The sequence below is a fragment of the Lutra lutra genome, chromosome 2 (genome assembly GCF_902655055.1).
Source record: "Lutra lutra chromosome 2, mLutLut1.2, whole genome shotgun sequence".
Taxonomy (NCBI): Eukaryota; Metazoa; Chordata; class Mammalia; order Carnivora; family Mustelidae; genus Lutra; species Lutra lutra.
In genome coordinates this window covers 42,957,642-42,975,219 of record NC_062279.1, presented here as the reverse complement: position 1 = coordinate 42,975,219, position 17,578 = coordinate 42,957,642, and the positions used below count along the sequence as shown (strand labels likewise).

Below are 17,578 nucleotides of genomic sequence, written 5' to 3'. Positions count from 1 at the left end.
TCACTCACCTAATGTATCTGGCCCCCCTTCCATCCAAGCCCATCAGCAGCCATTTTTCCACCCTGCAGCCAGAGTGACCCTCTGCAGCCTAAGCCAGATCAAGTAATCATCTGCTTACAGACATGCAGTGGCTCCTTATCTCAATCAGAGTTAAATCCCAGCCCTATGTCCAACCAGGCTCTATGTTTCCTGGTACCTGTTAGTTTTAACTTCTGCCTGTCCTATGCCCCAGCCAGGGGCATATTCTATTCTGCAGCCAGATTTGTCTCTTGACTGGTCTCATATATGCCAAGCACAGACCACCACAGGGACTTAAGGCTTTTGTTCTTGGGGCTTCTGAGCATCTTCTCTCTTCCCCCAGATTTCCACCTGGCTTGCTCGCTCATTTTCTTGAGGTTTCTTCAAATGATACCATAACAGCGAGGCCTCCTTTGTGCCACCTGTGAAAAATAACCACCTCCCAGAATTCTATGCTACTCAGTTTGCTTCATTTTTCCCCATAGCATGTATACCACTAAGGATAGTAGACACTGATTTGTTGATAGTCTGTCCACACAATACTGAACACAAGGCCAAATGCAGGGATTGTAGCCGTGTTAGTCACTAGACAGTATCCCACGACTTAGAGGAAGGCCACCCCAAAGGAGGGTATCAGTGAATGTTTATTGACTTAGCAGACAAAGGAAGAATGAACAAAGAGTTAACAGTCAGCATTGAACTTTCATTAGAGGCTTTCATTAGAAGAAGCATACACTTCTCTGTTACTCAGACCTAGCAGTCAGAACCAACTCCTCCACATCACCATCGAGGACTGTGGAATGACTGGCCCATCTCAAGCTGACTTTTGCCTTCTGTCCCCTTCCAGGTGTACAGCTCTCCCAGGCTCTGTGAGGCTTCTGCTATGACCACAGTTTCTTCGTGTTACCAGGACTGCCCTTTGCTGCCGCAGCCACACCAGGTCCCCATCCTACCCTATCTATCCTTGGCCCCAAGTCAGCATGGGTAGCGTCAGTAGCCTCATCTCTGGCCACAGCTTCCATGGCAAGCATTGCCGGGCTTCACGATACAAGTTGGGCAAGTCTTCCCATCTCAAGAAGCTCAATCGGTATTCAGATGGGCTGCTGAAATTTGGCTTCTCCCAGGACTCGGGCCATGGCAAGTCCAGCTCAAAAATGGGAAAGAGCGAAGACTTCTTCTACATCAAGGTCAGCCAGAAAGCCCGGGGCTCCCACCACCCAGATTACACTGCACTGTCTAGTGGGGACATAGGCGGCCAGGCTGGGGTGGAGTTTGGCCCGTCCACCCCACCCAAGCTTATGCCCTTCTCCAATCACCTAGAAATGGTAAGCAAAGGTCTCTGGAAAGGGTGGGTGGGTGGGAAAACCAATAGAGAGCAAAATGGGAATGAAGAGGATGGAAGCAGGGAGGGAAATGGAGGCGATGATACTAACTAACATTTAAACCTCCAAGAGGAAAGAGCAGGGGTGGTGAGGACGGAAGTGCTCAGTTACACCACAGAGATCAAAGGCTGGATGAGGGAATTGAAGCCCTGGCCAATCCCCTAATCTGGGAGATTACCCAAGGGGTGAGCCCTAAGCAAAATCCACTTGGAGAGAGGTTGCAGAGAAGCTGCTAGCAGACTCCTAGAGATGGGCCTTTCCCTCACTCACTCCTCCTGTGGTGCAGCAGCTCCTCCCTCAAGCTGGGCCTTGAAAGTGTCTTTGGCTGGAAAAAAGCCAAATTTGTTATCATCGGGTTAGCAAGGATGAGGTTAAAAGAGCCCTATGCCCTTATGCCATTTTAGACTTTCATGGGTCCCACCAGTGGACCTGAAAACAATTTTCCTAGTTAGTTCTCTGCCCCCACCTGGGGGGATCAGCCCATGGCTTTGATATACTAGGAAAAGACCCCCCTAGTTTGCATCAAGCTTTATGTTTTTCAAATTAAAGGGCTTGTAGACTGTAGTATACTCTCCCAATGAAAATGACAGTTTTCAGAAAAGTTTTATTATTTCAAGTGATTCCCCCCAGCCTTTTGATACTGGTCACAGTCAGTTTTCTCACTCCCGGCCTACTGGAAGGGGCAGTGAAGGTGAAGAAGGGCTTGACCTCTACAGGGACACCTTGTTCATCCAGCCCAATGCTCACACCCTACACCACACAGAGACCCAGAGCCAGAGCCCTGGCCCAGGGATCTTAGCAAGTGAACCTAAAAATGCTATTCATTTTCTCAGAAGGGCTGGGACAAGCTCATGACAGGTTGGCAATTTATAAAGCCAAGTACCTCAGTGATCCTTAAGGATATCCCCTACACACAAAGGAATTTATCCTTCTTGAGAGGGACTCACCATATTTAGCTGCTTCATAGCAACAGGCAATGTTGCCTATGGCTAGGACCAAGAAGGATGCTGTGTGTCTAGCACACATACCCAGGCAAGGGAGGGAAAGTTGGAGGGGAGTTGAAGGGAGACATGGGATCAATATGGTTGTTTTCCTCACCAGGGCTCAGAGAAGGGTGCAGTGAGGCCCACAGCGTTCAAGCCTGTGCTGCCGCGGTCAGGAGCCATCCTCCACTCATCCCCTGAGAGCTCCAGCCACCAGCTGCACCCTGCCCCTCCAGACAGGCCCAAGGAACAGGAGCCAAAGCCCAGCCTGTGCTCTGGGGCGCTGTCTGACTCCGGCCGGAACTCCATGTCCAGCCTGCCCACACACAGCACCAGCAGCAGCTACCAGTTGGACCCACTGGTTACACCAGTGGGGCCCACCAGCCGTTTTGGGGGCTCAGCCCACAACATCACCCAGGGCATCATCCTCCAGGACAGCAACATGATGAGCCTGAAGGCTTTGTCTTTCTCTGATGGGGGTAGCAAGCTGGCCCACCCAAGCAAGGCGGACAAAAGTTCCTCATGTGTCCGTTCCCCCATCTCCACAGACGAGTGTACCATCCAGGAGCTTGAGCAGAAGCTGCTGGAGAGAGAAGATGAACTCCAGAAGCTGCAGCGCAGCCTTGAGGAGAAGGAGCTGGCCTCCAGCCAGGCCTACGAAGAGCGGCAGTGGCGCTGCAAGGAGGAGATGGAGGGCCTGGAGCAGAAGTGCAGCAGCAAGTTGAAGCAGGCCTCCCAGAAGAGCCAGCGCACGCAGCAGGTGATGCACCTCCAGGTGCTCCAGCTCCAGCAGGAGAAGCGGCAGCTCAGGCAGGAACTTGAGAGCCTCATGAAGGAGCAGGACCTGCTGGAGACCAAGCTCAGGTCCTACGAGAAGGAGAAGACCAGCTTCGCCCCCGCACTGGAAGAGACCCAGTGGGAGGTGAGGCTTTACCATGTAGGCTTGGGTCAGCTGTTTGATGCCAGCCCCTGTTTCTCCAGGTCCTAGCCCATGGTGTTTGAACACAGGCTGCCTAAGCAAAGTGAGCCAAAGTGCCAGCCTTGCGACCTAAAGAAGGAGCTCCATGATAAACCATGTTGGGGAATACAATTAGTGTTCGTTTCCTACTCTCTCCTGCCCCAGGGCCTCATGGCCTCTGGAATTGAATTTTTTAAAAAGGTCATTGACTGAGAAGCTGGAACCAGAACAGAGACATCGTGGGGCAATCTGAGGGCTGACCCACTTCATCTTGCAGGAGGCTCAAAAGAAGCATAAGTCATGCTTGAGTCTGAGTTCACACTGGTTCAAGAGACCACAAGAGAGCATGGTATTTGTTATTTTTGAGAGAAGGGACCTCATCCACTAGTAAGAGTGACCTCACTTATGGCAGGTATCACTGACAGAGTGGCTCATTCCTCACAGAAGTGTAGGTGGAGCTTTGATTTGGTGGGCTGCAATGGAAACATAAAAGCGCAAGAGAAGGGCACACAACACCTAGAAATGAGGCTTTGCTGGAAAGCCTCCTTAACCTCTACATCCTGCTCTCCAGAAAGTAGCTTTCCTCACCTGAGGGACCTCTCAAGGTGGTGGGAATGGGGTGGGAAGGTAGGGCTGTAGGCATAGCCACTCTGTCACTCTCCCCAAAGACTCCTACCCTGGAAAGGAACTGAGGAGACATTGTGTCTGGTTAGATCAGTGCCACTCCCAGGTCCAGCTACCTACATGCACTGGAGCATTCTGTACTTACTCTAGAAATTGGATGACAGGAATCATCAGGATGGATTCCCTCAGAGGAAAAGGATCCCTTCTGTGGCAGAGATGAATGGGGGACTGGACAGGTGAGAAGGGAAAATCACTTGTGTTTGCCAGGTCTCCTAAAGAGGAAAGGATGCTGGCAGTGGGAGCAGTGCCTTTTTTCTTTCCCATTGATGCTGGGACAGCAGACCCCACCCAAACTGTTGTTTTTCAGCCAGGGCTCAGGACATTTGGGGCATCTCAGAGATATAAACTAGTCCTGGCACTAGGCACCCATCCTTATTTGCCCAATCCCCAACTAAGCTGGGCATTGCTGTGACCTCATTCCCAGACTGTCCAGTCAGACTGTATAGCAAAACAATAAATATAATAATAGATAATATATTAAAAACATAGTTAGAATAATAATAGCTTATCAAGTTTAAGTGCCAAGCCCTAGAGTCTCCCTTAATTCTTATATAAGCCTATGAAGTAGGTACTGTTACTAATCCTTAATTTAGTTAAGGAAACCGAGGTACATAGAGGTTCTAGTAGCAAATAGCTAGTTAAATCACTTGCCGATGGTCACCACATAACAAGTATCAGTGCCAGGATTTGATCTTAACACTTTGGCTCCAGAGTTCACATTTTTAATCACTACTCCACAGCGCCACAACACTGAAGTAGTGTGTCACCAGGATCAGCCGATCGTATCATACATGATCCCTAGGATTCAAAGGCAGGCCCATGCCTCAACCATGACTCTTTGTTGTTCCCTCCATGAAACAAATATAGGCTTAGTCTTAGAAAGGCCTTCTTGGTCCCACACAAGCATTGTCGGTGGAGTTTTGCATTGCTTCCTAAATGGTACATGAGTACAAGGGGTTGGGGGCTACTACTGTGAGTGAAGTGAGGAGAAATTAAGGTGACCTCTGGTCTGATCCAAGAATCCATTCTGTAGAGGCCCAGGGCATGACCTTCAGTCTGTCCAGCTTTCCCCCAGGCCGGCAAGAGAAAAGTCACTCTTGCGATACCTCCGGCCAAACTGGTCCCGATCTTCTTTTGAGCCACTATGACCACAAATGGCCAAGACCCTGGAGACTCATGGATCTGAATCAGTGCTTTTGGTTTTGTCTGCTGCTCTTGGCCAACTTTGGAAAAGAAATAAGAATAGTAAGAGTGGAGAGGTGGGGCCAGGGGAGAACATAGTAGCTCACCGTTTGGCAGATCTGAATTTGACACTCTGAGCCAGGCACATTACTAGTCATTGGAGTGCAGCAGTTAAAGATTGAAACAGTCTTTATCCCAGTAGGGAGGGAGGGCAGCTGGGTGTGCACAGGGGTGAGGTCAGAGGATATGGGCACAAGCATGAATGATAGAAGTTTGGCAGACATGGAAATCAATATCATTGATGTTGAGTGTGGAAGATGGAGCTACCAGTAGTGATCACAGATTTACACATAGCTGTGGCTTTGGGTACAGATTCAGATTTAGACTGTGATTTGGGATTGAGGCAGCATGTGGACAGACCAAGTCAGACCACAGAATGAAAGGAAGCGCAGAGAGCGGGCAGCCTTCATGGGTCACCCAGACCATCATGCTCTTGAGACTGTGTCAGGACCAGCCTAATTCCTCAGACAGTTAAGATGTTATTTGCCCCAGGTAAGGACCTCCTACATCTTAACACTTTCTCTTCTCCCCAACCCAACCCTTGGCAGGTGTGCCAGAAGTCAGGTGAGATCTCTCTCCTGAAGCAGCAGCTGAAGGAGTCCCAGACAGAGATCAATGCCAAGACTAGTGAGATTCTCAGTCTGAAGGCGCAGCTGAAGGACACACGGAGCAAACTGGAGGGCATGGAGCTGAAGACTCAGGATTTGGAGAGTGCTCTGCGTACCAAGGGCCTAGAGCTAGAGGTCTGTGAGAATGAGCTACAGCGCAAGAAAAATGAGTCTGAGCTTCTCCGAGAGAAGGTGAACCTGCTGGAGCAGGAGCTTCTGGAGCTCCGGGCCCAGGCTGCCCTGCAGCGAGAGGCTGTGTCTCTGGGGCCAGGACTAGGGCCTGGGCCAGGCACTACGTTCTCTGAGGACATCCCCGCCCTGCAGAGGGAGTTGGAGCGGCTGCGTGCGGAGCTGAAGGAGGAGCGGCAAGGCCATGACCAGATGTCGTCAGGCTTCCAGCATGAGCGGCTGGTGTGGAAGGAGGAGAAAGAGAAGGTGATCCAGTACCAGAAGCAGTTACAGCAGAGCTACCTAGCCATGTACCAGCGGAACCAGCGCCTGGAGAAGGCTCTGCAGCAACTGGCCCGAGGGGACAGTGCAGGAGAGCCCTTTGAAATTGACCTTGAAGGGGCCGACATCCCCTATGAGGACATCATAGCCACTGAGATCTGAGGGGCCTGCTGAGAGAGGGAGAGCCAGGGATCTGACACTGGGAGGCAGGAGTACAGAGCCTGTCAAGGAGGGCTCCTCTCTCTACTCCCCTGCTCAGTAACTCAGGCCTCTGTGAGAGGCCTTCGCCAGGGCACAGACCTGGGATTATCTGGGGGAGGGGAGAGGAGAAGGACTGCTCCATAACCTTTCCAATCCTTGCCCACATTTCAGCATTTACCATCCCTGCAGCCCACTAGACCTCCAGCTTCCTTAAGAAATGGATTCAAGGATCTCCATCATTTGGTTAAGAGATCTCTAAACCTTGCTTTTTGTTCAAAAATACTTAGACCCTCTCCCAGGTGGTAACTGCTCTATTGGCCGATGGCCACCCCAGGACAGAAGCTCACTTCTTTCTCTTCCCACAACCACTTTTTTGCCGCTGGACACATTGGGATGACTTGAGAGTAGAAAGAAGCCATCTGTGATCATAAACCTTGGCACTTGACCCGGTCATAACCTGAGCTGTTTTTCTCTGGTCTCAGAGCTGTAGGGGTTGGATCTTGGTATGGAGGACCTGGCTTAGCAACATCAGAGCTATCCCAACCCTGGAAAGCCACAAAAAGAAGGGGAAATCTGGGGCATCCCAGGAATGTCTAGACTCAGCAAAGCCCAGAGGGGGTCAGAGGAAAAAGCCAGGTAGTAAGGGTCAGACCCTGCTGGGCCCTGCTAACTGGAGGTAAGCAGCCTTTGGACAGCTGGTAACCTTTGACCTCAGTGACCACTCTTTTTAAAGCCATAGACACTGAGGCCCTGTGGTGGGGAGGATTGAAGGCACTGTGACACAGGGAAGGTATGGCTTTCCAAATGTCCCTGGGAGAGCCTCCAGATCTCTCCTCATGGGGTTAGAGGTAGGAGTTTCCCCACTTGGTTTAAATTGGCCAGTGGCTACTCTGAACTTATTTTCTTCTCAAGAATCCAGCCTTTGCTTGATCCAGAATAACCTATATACAACTAAAATGGTGTAGGGATGATCTGACATTTCCCTCCTTTGCCTGTGGCTCAGTTCATGGGCACACCCTTTCCCCTTTGCATTTCCAGTCCTAAAGTCAGACAAGACTCCTTTCAGGTCAGGAACAATCCCCAGAGTTTGGTGGGCCAGAGCCCCAGGCAGAGAGAAGAGACACAAATACAGCCTTATTAACTACCCCAGGGCCACTGGCTAGCCTCCCTCTACCTGGGCCCCACAGAAACTCCCAATTATCAAGAATCCAGGAGCTTCAGTTTTCTGGGGGCTGGGCTAGTGCCTGGGGGAGGCTGGTGTCTCTCTTCTGAAGATGTGCAGAGCTGGGGGAGGAGAGAATGGTGGAGTTCCTCAGTAGCTTGGTTCAGAAAAAGAAAAAAATATTTTTTTTGGTCTTCTTTTTTTCTTTCTTGTCTTTTCAGAAGCAAGCCAGATCTAGCAGGCAGCCAGAACTGTTCCATGTTCTATTTTTTACTCAAACTACAGCTGTTGTTCTTTCTTAGGACAGCCAAGCCTTGCTGGATTCCTGAGCTTCATGCCTGCTTGCTGAGGGGGGTTCACTGAGGTAGGAGGGATGAGCGAGTCTGGGTATTTAGCAGTTTGAGACCAAAACCCCTGATTCTGCCTCTCCGACCACAGTCCTTGCAGGACCCAGAGTGGGAGTGGGAGCTGCTTTTCATCACCCCCTGCCTTCAGGCTCTGCCTTCTGGTCCTTGGGGTTAAGCTGTGCCTGTGACAGAGGAGCTTTTCTGGAATTTCAAGCCACTGGTCTTAGTCATAGGCCAGATTTAAACCTGAAATGGACAGGCTGAACGCCCCCCTTCTGCCTGGAGGAGAGTACCCTCCACTGGGCACAGTGCAGACCCTCAAGTCAAAAATGTCCCACTCCCTGTGCCATGCTGTGAGAAGGTGGGAGAGGGATAGTAAACTCTCTTTCAATAGAGAAGGCAATTTGAGACCAGAAAACAAAGGAGGTGACTCCACACAGTCTACACAGAGTTTTATTCAGGGTAGTTACTGATGGGAGAATTGGGTGGAAGATGACTTATTCTCCACAAAGTCTGGAACTTAGTGCACAGATTTTATAAAGCTGTGGGACACAGAGAAGGGCATTATAGTGAGATCAAAGGGTTTGCATGCCCCTAATTGACAGCTAACCTTTAATTAGATCTGTGGCACCACCTGAGCCTCAGGAAGAGGGAAGACTATGTCCTAACGGATTCACGGGGGGCCAAAACAAGCCTCCCCCAATCCCAGCTTTGGAAGGCATTTCTAAGGTATGTATGTATGCTAACCTCCTAGAGGCCCAGAACACAGCCCCAGGAGAGGTCATCCAGCAAACACAAGCAAGACTGAGGGCCAAAGATGGAGTCCGTATGGTCAGCACTGCTACACACAGCCCTCACCCCCTCTATTTCCACCAGCCTGTGCCTTGTTTGAATTCTTTTTCCCAGTGAGACTGCTGTGAGATAAAGGGACTACTGTTCCCTCTCCAGGTTGGAGATACACTACTCCCCACCCCCAAAGAGCAGCCAAAAACCCTGTGCCCTGCCCTGCCTTGCTGAGAAGAGATGGGTGCTAAGCCCAGGGGAGGACATTTAGGGGCAACAACATCTGTGCTCCACCATAGTGTGACCATACCAAGCACTCCACATCCCTGCCTAAGGCCAGGATGCCCCCCTTGGGCGGCCACCCGCTGAAGACCCCAGGGTGGCCCACAGTGGCACCAGAATGCAACAGTGTCCTGTAACATAGTGACCTTACTGCCATGTGGTTTTTCTTCCCTTCCCCATGGAAAAACATCCTTACTATTCCTGGACCATGCCAAACTCAGCCTCTCCGGAAGGAGGATCTGAACAAGAGAGGCTGAGCGGGGACTGGGAAGTCAGATGATGGGGCTTCAGAGCAGACGGCCTGGCCCAGGGCCAGCCAGCATGAGCTCGTTGCCCTTCGCTCTGAATACTCCTGCTGGCATGCTTGCTCATTCAGTCAGATCAACCTGCTCTGCTCTTCCAAAGGATGCTTGGCCTGAAGATGCTCTGGCTGCCTGCAAAGAGCAGCATCCAGTACCTCCTCACCGAAAAGGGGACTCTGCCTCCAGGCCTTGCGATGACCAGACTCTGGCAGGACACCCCTGGAGGTATGTCTTCTGGCTGCTGTGTCATTCAGGTAACTCCTGCTTGGTGCACTCTGACCCCCATAGGCACTGAGCTCCATAAGGACTGGGGAGGGTTACCTCTCCCATGCTGACCCTCTACTCCCTGTCCTGCTCTTGTCCTGGCCCAGCCTGGACCATCGCTTGCTGATGAAGCAGCAGCTTTGTGAGAGGACTTTTCCTGTGGGTCCTGAGTTCTCCTAAGCCAGAGCTGCCATGGCAGGAGGCCGTGTACCCTGTACAACAGATGCTTCTTGTGTGATCAGTCTTGTGCTGAGTCTGCAGACAAAGCTGGAACCTCCAGCCAAGGCTGGCTTTGGATAGACCGGCATTTGGAAGAATATATACATAGTTATTTTTCTCTGGGTTGTTTCTTATTTTTTTGTTTGTTTGTTTGATTTGCTTTTGACAGCTTCATTTTATTTTTGATGCCCCTTTTTGGCCATGTAAAGTATTTCTGATAATTTTATGTTTCTATTTATGAATAAAGAATGCCATTTCTCATGCCCTCCAGAGCTACTTTTGTCTCCTCAAGCTACCCTGCTTCTCCAGGCTATGGCATGGCAGCTCCTCTGGGCACCTCCCTCTGGAACAGGAAAGGTGATGTCTCCCTGCCAGTGAAGGCGGTGCAGACAGCTTTGATGAAGGCAGTGTTGGCTGGGGGAAAGCATGGGCCTTGGCATCAGCTAGACTTCCAGGCAGTCTGAACCACTCTCCAACCCTGTGTTTTTTTTCTGTGAAGGACCCTACCCCAGCCCCAACCTAAGGCCTCTCCTCCCTCTCTCCAATTCCTTGGCCTATCGAAGCCAGGCTCTTTGGCTAGAGACCAGAGTGGCTGTTGTTGTTACTACCTCAGGGCCCCCCAGCTGGGAAGGTACAGTCACTCTGGTGGCCATCTGTCCAGCCTTCTCCGTGCCAACCGGCCTCGTTCACTTCGACAAGCATTCCCAACTGCTCTGGGCTCAAATCCTACACACAAAGGGCTTCGAATCAGTTGGCAGGAGACAGCAGGGACTTGTAAAAAGGAAATGGAACACATGAGGGATAAATGGCAATGCCTTTGAAGTGGGACAAATCAGGGTCTCTAGGGAAGGTGGCAGGCAAGAAAGGGTCTGGGGGCAAGTATGGGACAGAAGAGGAGTGGGCAGAAAGGGAAAGACAGAAACCACAGCCAGGACAGGCATTCACACCAGCCTAGGGCTCCCTTCCTGTCTATACAGGTGACAGGAGAGGCAGGAGGCCAGGGAGTGGTGGATATCCAAAGCTCAAGGAAGGTCGGGCAGCTGAGAAATGACCAAGCCAGGACAGGAGCCTGTATTTGTCTAATTCCAAGGTCCAGCACCTGGACAAATGGGTCATATCGGCCCTGGAGTAACCCTTCTTGTTCTCTGTCCTAGTGGGTAGGACTACCCATGGTGGGTAGGTCATTGCATTGGTGGCTCCAACTGAAATATGCCTTCCACTAATCACACCCCTAAGTGGCCCCCTCCCCTTTAGTTTTGGCAGGACCTGAGACTCACTTTTTTAAAAAATTAATTGAAGTCGGTAGAAGTTCCACCAGTTCTAAGCTTAGAAGGCTGCCTAAGCTTGGAAGCTTCCAATTTTATATTCCTGGGGACCCTGAACTGCCGTGTAAAAAGCTCCTCTAGTCTGCTGGAGAGACCCTCATGGAGTGGGAGGGATCCTGTTGTCCCAACGAGGCTCCTGATCCATCAGACCCCATAGAACAGGGATTTGCTCCTCCCACTCTGCCCTTCCAGAAAGAGCACATTAAGTAGCAGTATTTTTAAATTGCTGAATTCAAGGTGATTTCTCATGTGGCAAAGAAATAGATAACCAGACACTCTCTGGCAACCGCCTTACTTGCCACTTCAACTAGACTCTGTCTGTTGGGCTAAGAGTAATAGAAAGGCAGGACTCCTGGAAAGGCATGGAGCTATGGAAAAGACTGCTTTAGTGGCAGTAAGTGGCAGCAAAGTAGGGAGCAAAGCCTTCTCCTTGCCCATCTTCCCCTGGAGTACTGTTGAGGACAAAGCCTTTCTTAAACTCCAAACCTACTCACCATTTTAGGAAAAAAAAAAAAAAGAAAAAGAACAAAAGGGAAATGAGAGTGAGAGATAAAGAGAAAGCAAAAGGGAAAAGGGGGCGTCTCCTCCCCAGAGAATAAGCAGCTGAGCCTCAGCCCGACCAGTGCTGAGAGCAGTCCCAGGGTTCTCATGACTTCATGAACAGAGCATGCACACTTGTGCCTGTGAGGTGGGAGGCAGAGTGGCCACTGTCCCCAGGTGGCCTCCACAGCAGGTGCTTTCTGAATTACATGAAGAAGATCAAGCTACCTCCAACTTTCTCTCCAACCCAGGCGTCAGAAGTCCTGAAACATCACCATTTCATTCACTCATGTGTGCATACATGTATTCATTCAACAAATATTTATTGAGATTCTATTTTATGCCAAGCCCTATTCTAGATACCAGAAAGACAGAGGTGAACAAAAATAGTGAAGGGCCTTTCTCCTTAGGAACTTTCACTCTGGAAGTAAATAAATCAGTTGATTTTCAATTCAATCAGGTAAGTGCCATGAAGGAAAGAAACAGGACAATACAAGCCGGCTGGGCACAGGTGGTGCTACATGGAAGGCTGGCATGGGGGAAATCAATACAGGGAAAGGAAGGTTGAAGAGCCAAAATGTCCTCTTATTTCAACATTTTGGGAGACTGTGTCAGTCTTCATCCCTTCCTGACTTGGATCTCCCTTTCCCACCCCACGTTTCCTCCTTTGGAAACCCCAGCTCTTGCTGGGGGCCTCAGCAGACACTTTCTCCACAGGGAGCTAGCAGCGCTTCGCCCTCCTCAGCTTCTCTCTTGCTGCCCTGAGCCTCTCCTACAGCAGCCCTGAGCAGCCTACAACCTCAGCTTCCTCTCGCTCAGAAACAATTCCTCCCATCACTCCCAGTGAAGAGCATGGGAAAGCTTGAATTTAGCATCAAACATTGTCCTTCCACACAAGAAAATTAAAAACAGAATTTTGTGAAATGACACAATCCTTATATGGATGCTAATGTTAAAATAGCATCTCTCCATGTAACATGATTGAGAAATGTTATGCTTCAATTATTGTATCAATATACACATTTTTTAATGTCTGTTTTGGTGGGAGGGGTCTGCTTTGCTGGGGCCCCAAGCAGTTTATTCAACCTACCGTGTAATCCAGATTATTCCCGCAGGATATCTCTCTTCCACCAGTCTCTCCTTGCAGTTTGGAGCCATCCTTGGCCCACTGCCTTTCCATCATCCTCTCTATCCAATCAGATCCTAGACCCTGTAGAATCTCCTTAAAGCCCTTCCTCTATCTTCCTTTCTTCCTGCATCTACTGGCCAGCTAAGGTCACCAAAAAACTCCCAGAGTGCCCAAGACCTCTTAGACATCTTCTGATTACAACCACCTCACTTTTATAGATGACAAAAGAGATACCCAGAGAGGAGAGAGGACATCTTTGAGGTCACACAGCTAGTGAATGATAGAGGTAGTCACCTTGACAATCTAATAACCCCACTGATTTCTTTGCTCCCACTCTGGTCCATTAAATCTGTTTACATACAAGATGCAGGTTTATCACCTAACCCCAACCTGGTGCTTCTCCCACCATGTCTCTCCCTTGTTCAAAACCTTCAGGGGTTCCCCCCGACCTCCAAATAAAGTTAAATCCCCTTACCTGGCCTCGGGTCTCTCCACTTCATGGTTCTGACACCTACCCTGGCAAACCTAAAGCACTTTCCTGAAACATCGCCTCTACCATCAATATAAGCTCAGTAAATGCCAAGACATTCCTCTTGTCAGTTATAATCTTTGTGAGAAAAACCTGTTCTGTTCCTCAACACTGTGTTCAACCCTAAGATCTGGCCAGAGATACCCCAGTGGAACACAGTGTGACAAAGGGTCAAGTGCCCAAACTGCAAAACCAGAGCTGAGTTCATGTCCAGACTCCATCACTGCTGAGCTCATGACATTGGATACGTTACTTAGCCTCCCTTTGTTTCAGAGGATTTTTTTGACAATTAAATGACGTAATGCCCACTGAAAGGTAGCTAAAGTATTGCTATTATTTTTATTACCACTATCATGATTCATTGCTACCATTATTATTTGTTAATAAAATATCACTACTTCCAGCTGTGCTGAACTACACTGGTGCCCAAGACTCCAGCAGACTCAGCAAAACCCTACCCCTTGGGGAAGAGCTGACTGTTCTAGTCAACCTCCGCCCAAGTTTTTCTCTCCAGCTCTCAAATCCAGAAGGCTGACTTGTGGGGCAAAACCCCTGGGAGAGAGGGAGGGCATGTAGCTAGGAGAAGAAAGGAGCAGAGAGGGATTTGTTAGGCAGCATGTCGGGCAGGTCTAGGCTGGAGCCAGCCTGTGCCACTGACCAAAACCCCATGCCCAAAGAGAGCCAATTAGAGTCCGATTCACACCCCTCTAAGTGTAGCCTTTCCTGTCAAATAGACCTCCTTTAGCCCTGCAACACCATGCCAGCTCTAGCACACACACAAGCACACACGCAGAGTCCCCACTGTATTGTTCCTTCAGTGTCCACCATCCCCCACTGCCTCCATTATCACCAATTGAGCTGTAAGTCAGCTTACAGCAGCATTTGTAATCAGTGACAGGTGAGGCAAATTAAATTCCTCACACCAGAAGTAACAGTACAATTTGCCTGTTACAACCCATCACCGGCAGGCACTCTCTAGGGCTGCGGGCAGCAGAGCCAGGCAGTCCACACCTAGCCTGAGAGTTCCGGGTCTGAGATTCCCTTTGCTTGATCAGTTCTTCCAGGCAAGAAGACAGGGGCACAATAGAGCAGGCTAGTGAGTGAGGGCAAGGGGGGCATAGCCCATTCCCAGGAGAAGGGGGCTGGATGGCTTCTCAAGCTGGTATCTGCATTTCTTATTCACAACAACCCCACATTTTACATATGATGGAGCTGTGGGGCCTAACTGTGGCCACAACACAAGTTCTCACTGACACTAGGCTGCTTCTTCCTTCTATCTATATTCCAGCCCTTGGATCCCGCTGTCCCGGACAAGCCATAGAAGGTTGTATTCTGAGCTCCTGTTCCTCACTGTTCCACAGACTGAGAGAGGTCCCACACTCCCCTCAATGCAGGCCTTTTCCATCAGAGTCCTGAAATTCCACTTTTGAAAGCTCTTCTTCGGGCTGAGCTTTCAAAAGCATGAGTGCCCCAGGAGAGCTGACCCCTGAGAAAGTGACTGAGTTTCTGAGGCATTTTCCAAAGTGGAGAAGAATGGAGTTACAGCGGAAATCTGGGCTCCAGGGTGGCGGTGGAGAGGAAGAGGGTACAACAAGGAAGCAGAGGTTAGTAGACAAATGTCAGTTGGTTCAAGGTCATCTTGCTCCCCCCCACCATTGTCCACAAGACGGACCCAGGCTTGCTAGAGCCACCCACCCTCCAGCCCCTAAAAATGACCATCTGAGCAGCTTAGAGCTTGGCCTGCTCTGGCCCCAGCTTTTGTCACCACTAGCCTAGGGTCATCCCGAGAGGAACCTCAGGACAACCCACTGAAGCCCTTCATCTATAGACAGAGAGCCCAAGGGAGCCCTGCCCATTCCAGGAAAGAAGAAATGAGGAGGGACTGACGCACCCTCCAAGCCCACCAGCCTTCTGCACCAGCTTCCCTGGCCCTGGCCCTGCCCCTGCCCCTGTGGAAGCAGATGCTTTCCAGGGAATTTCTGGGTCTGGCTCTCCTTTGGCTTAGCCTCAAAAACTGTACTTAGAAAGCGGGAGGGGCCGTGGTGATGCCAACTGGCCAGCTCCAAGCGAGAAAGATACGGCTACAGGAAAATGAAAATAAAAGCCCCCACCCCAAGGTGTTGTTTCCCTAATCTCATTACCACCTCTCTCCTCCTGCCCCCTGAGCCCAAGAAAAGCAAAATATTCTCAGGTTCAATTTCATACTGCTGTCTTTAAAATGTCTTAGTTTGGGCGCACCGAGGTGGCTCAGTCGGTTAAGTGGCCAACTCTTGATTTCAGATCAGGTCATGATCTCATGGTCCTGGGAATGAGCCCCATATCAGGCTCCAAGCTCAGCATGAAGTCTGCTTGAGGATTCTCTCCTTCTCCCTCTGCCCCTCCCCCTGCTCACACACACACACACACACACACACTCTCTCTCAAATAAATAAATAAATAAATCTTTTTTAAAAATCTTGGTTTGGTAGGGTATTTTTCTACTTATCGATTCCCAAATAGCACAACTATATCAGAAAAGGAAAAAGCTTAGGAAGATCGATCATTTACTTTTCTTCTGCACATGCCCATGCACTCCCATGCCCATGTGCATGCACACACACTCACACACATACACAGAAGCAGACCAATTTTTTTTTAAAGTGCTCCTTTTCTTTAGTTTCTAGATGTTTTTTAAGTTGTTGTTGAAATTTAGGGCTGCAGGGAGGACTTCACGTTGAGGCAGTCACGATAGAGGCCTTAGCAGATCCTCATGCAAGGTGAGCTGAGAGGGCTGGGCCTTATGCAATCTTCTCACCTGTCCCTCCATCCTAGCCATCACCTGGGGACCCCTGGGAAGAAGTGTGGCTATGGTCTAGAAAGCTCTCTGGTGCCCAGGGCAAATCTCAGAGAGGGACTCCTCTGAGACCTGCAGCCACTACACTGCTAGCGGGTGAGAGAGTGAGTCTCTTCCTAGAGGGGGAATCTGGGCCACCCACCATGGCCTACACCATGTCTCCTATGCTCTCTTCTCCCCCTCCTCTGCATCCTTATAATTGCCACCCCCCAACACTGCACCACAAACCAAAGCATTATGGATGCAGTGGGGGCTCTAGGCACCCTCCAAGCCCTCATGGACAGCACCAAGACCCAAACCAAGAGTCCTGGGTAAAGCCAAAGTACAGGCTACATTCACAACTATCCCCTTCCTGCTTCCAAAATACAATTGTACAGATGCTCAGAGATGCTTACTGCCAAGAACCAAACTTGTTTATAAACTTGGACAGATTACAGAGGACAGAAGGAACATTTGTTGAGTATTTCCAGTGTGCTTAGTTGACACACACTTTTCAGGATCCTTGGATGTCTCCAGCAATTCTCCAATGGCAGAACTTCAGGTGCACACAGGACAGTTAGTCCAACCAGAGTTAGAATTGGCCAGGGAAGGAGGGCTGAGGGGGGTTGTGCTGGGTTGTGCTGTGTTGTGTTGTTCTGTGGGTTGCCCAAGAACCAGCTTGCCAGTTCGGTTGTAGTTAACCTCTGAGCAGTAGCCCAGAAGCTGGCCCAGCAACTTCTCGGCCACAATGGGTGTTTAGTAGTTGGCAGATGGCTGTGGATGTGGAGTCAGACTTCCCATGGATCTCCATTGCCTGTTCCCCAAATGACCTTGAGCAAACCCTTTAACTCCAAGGGCCTGGCTTCCCATACCCAGATGGTCCTGGTGATCTGGAGGGTACATAACAAGTCTCTTACCCTTGGGCTGCCTGGTGAAGCCATCCCAGACAGTAAATAACAGAAGAAGTAGACACTTCCAGACTATTGTGCTCTACATAGAGGATAGGGAAAAGGCCTGAAGACAAATGACTGTGACAGTGGGGAGACTGGCCTGGGGAGGCTGAGGTCTCTCCATGCAATAGCCTAATGAGGTGAGTAGAAATCATGAAGTCTGCTTCAGCATCCTGGAAAGAAGGCTGGGCCAGGACTGTGCTGGGGAGAGATCCTCTCCCCTTTGTGTCCCCTAAAGGGCAGGCACAGTAACAGTCCCTCCTTTCTCTCAGAGGCACAGAAAGGAGGGAGCCCAGAACTGTGGACCCTGTGGAAAAGCATGTTGGCTCCATGGCTTCAGGTCAATGCCCCACAGAAGCCATGGCAACCCTGTACTGTGATGTATGCTATCCCTATTTCACAGGACCG

At 50.1% G+C, this 17,578-nt stretch overlaps 1 protein-coding gene across 2 annotated transcripts in view; it reads left to right on the top strand.

The window, feature by feature from the left end:
- LZTS1 (leucine zipper tumor suppressor 1) overlaps positions 1 to 10,148 on the top strand; it is a 51,711-nt gene extending 41,563 nt beyond the window's left edge. For both annotated transcript variants that reach the window (XM_047717280.1, XM_047717281.1), the window contains 3 exons: positions 866 to 1,343; positions 2,502 to 3,305; positions 5,816 to 10,148. In XM_047717280.1, coding sequence (XP_047573236.1) covers positions 999 to 1,343; positions 2,502 to 3,305; positions 5,816 to 6,487 — 1,821 coding nt within the window. In that variant the 5' untranslated portion in view covers positions 866 to 998 and the 3' untranslated portion in view covers positions 6,488 to 10,148. The remainder of the gene's footprint in view (positions 1 to 865; positions 1,344 to 2,501; positions 3,306 to 5,815) is intronic.
- Positions 10,149 to 17,578: the final 7,430 nt, after the last annotated feature.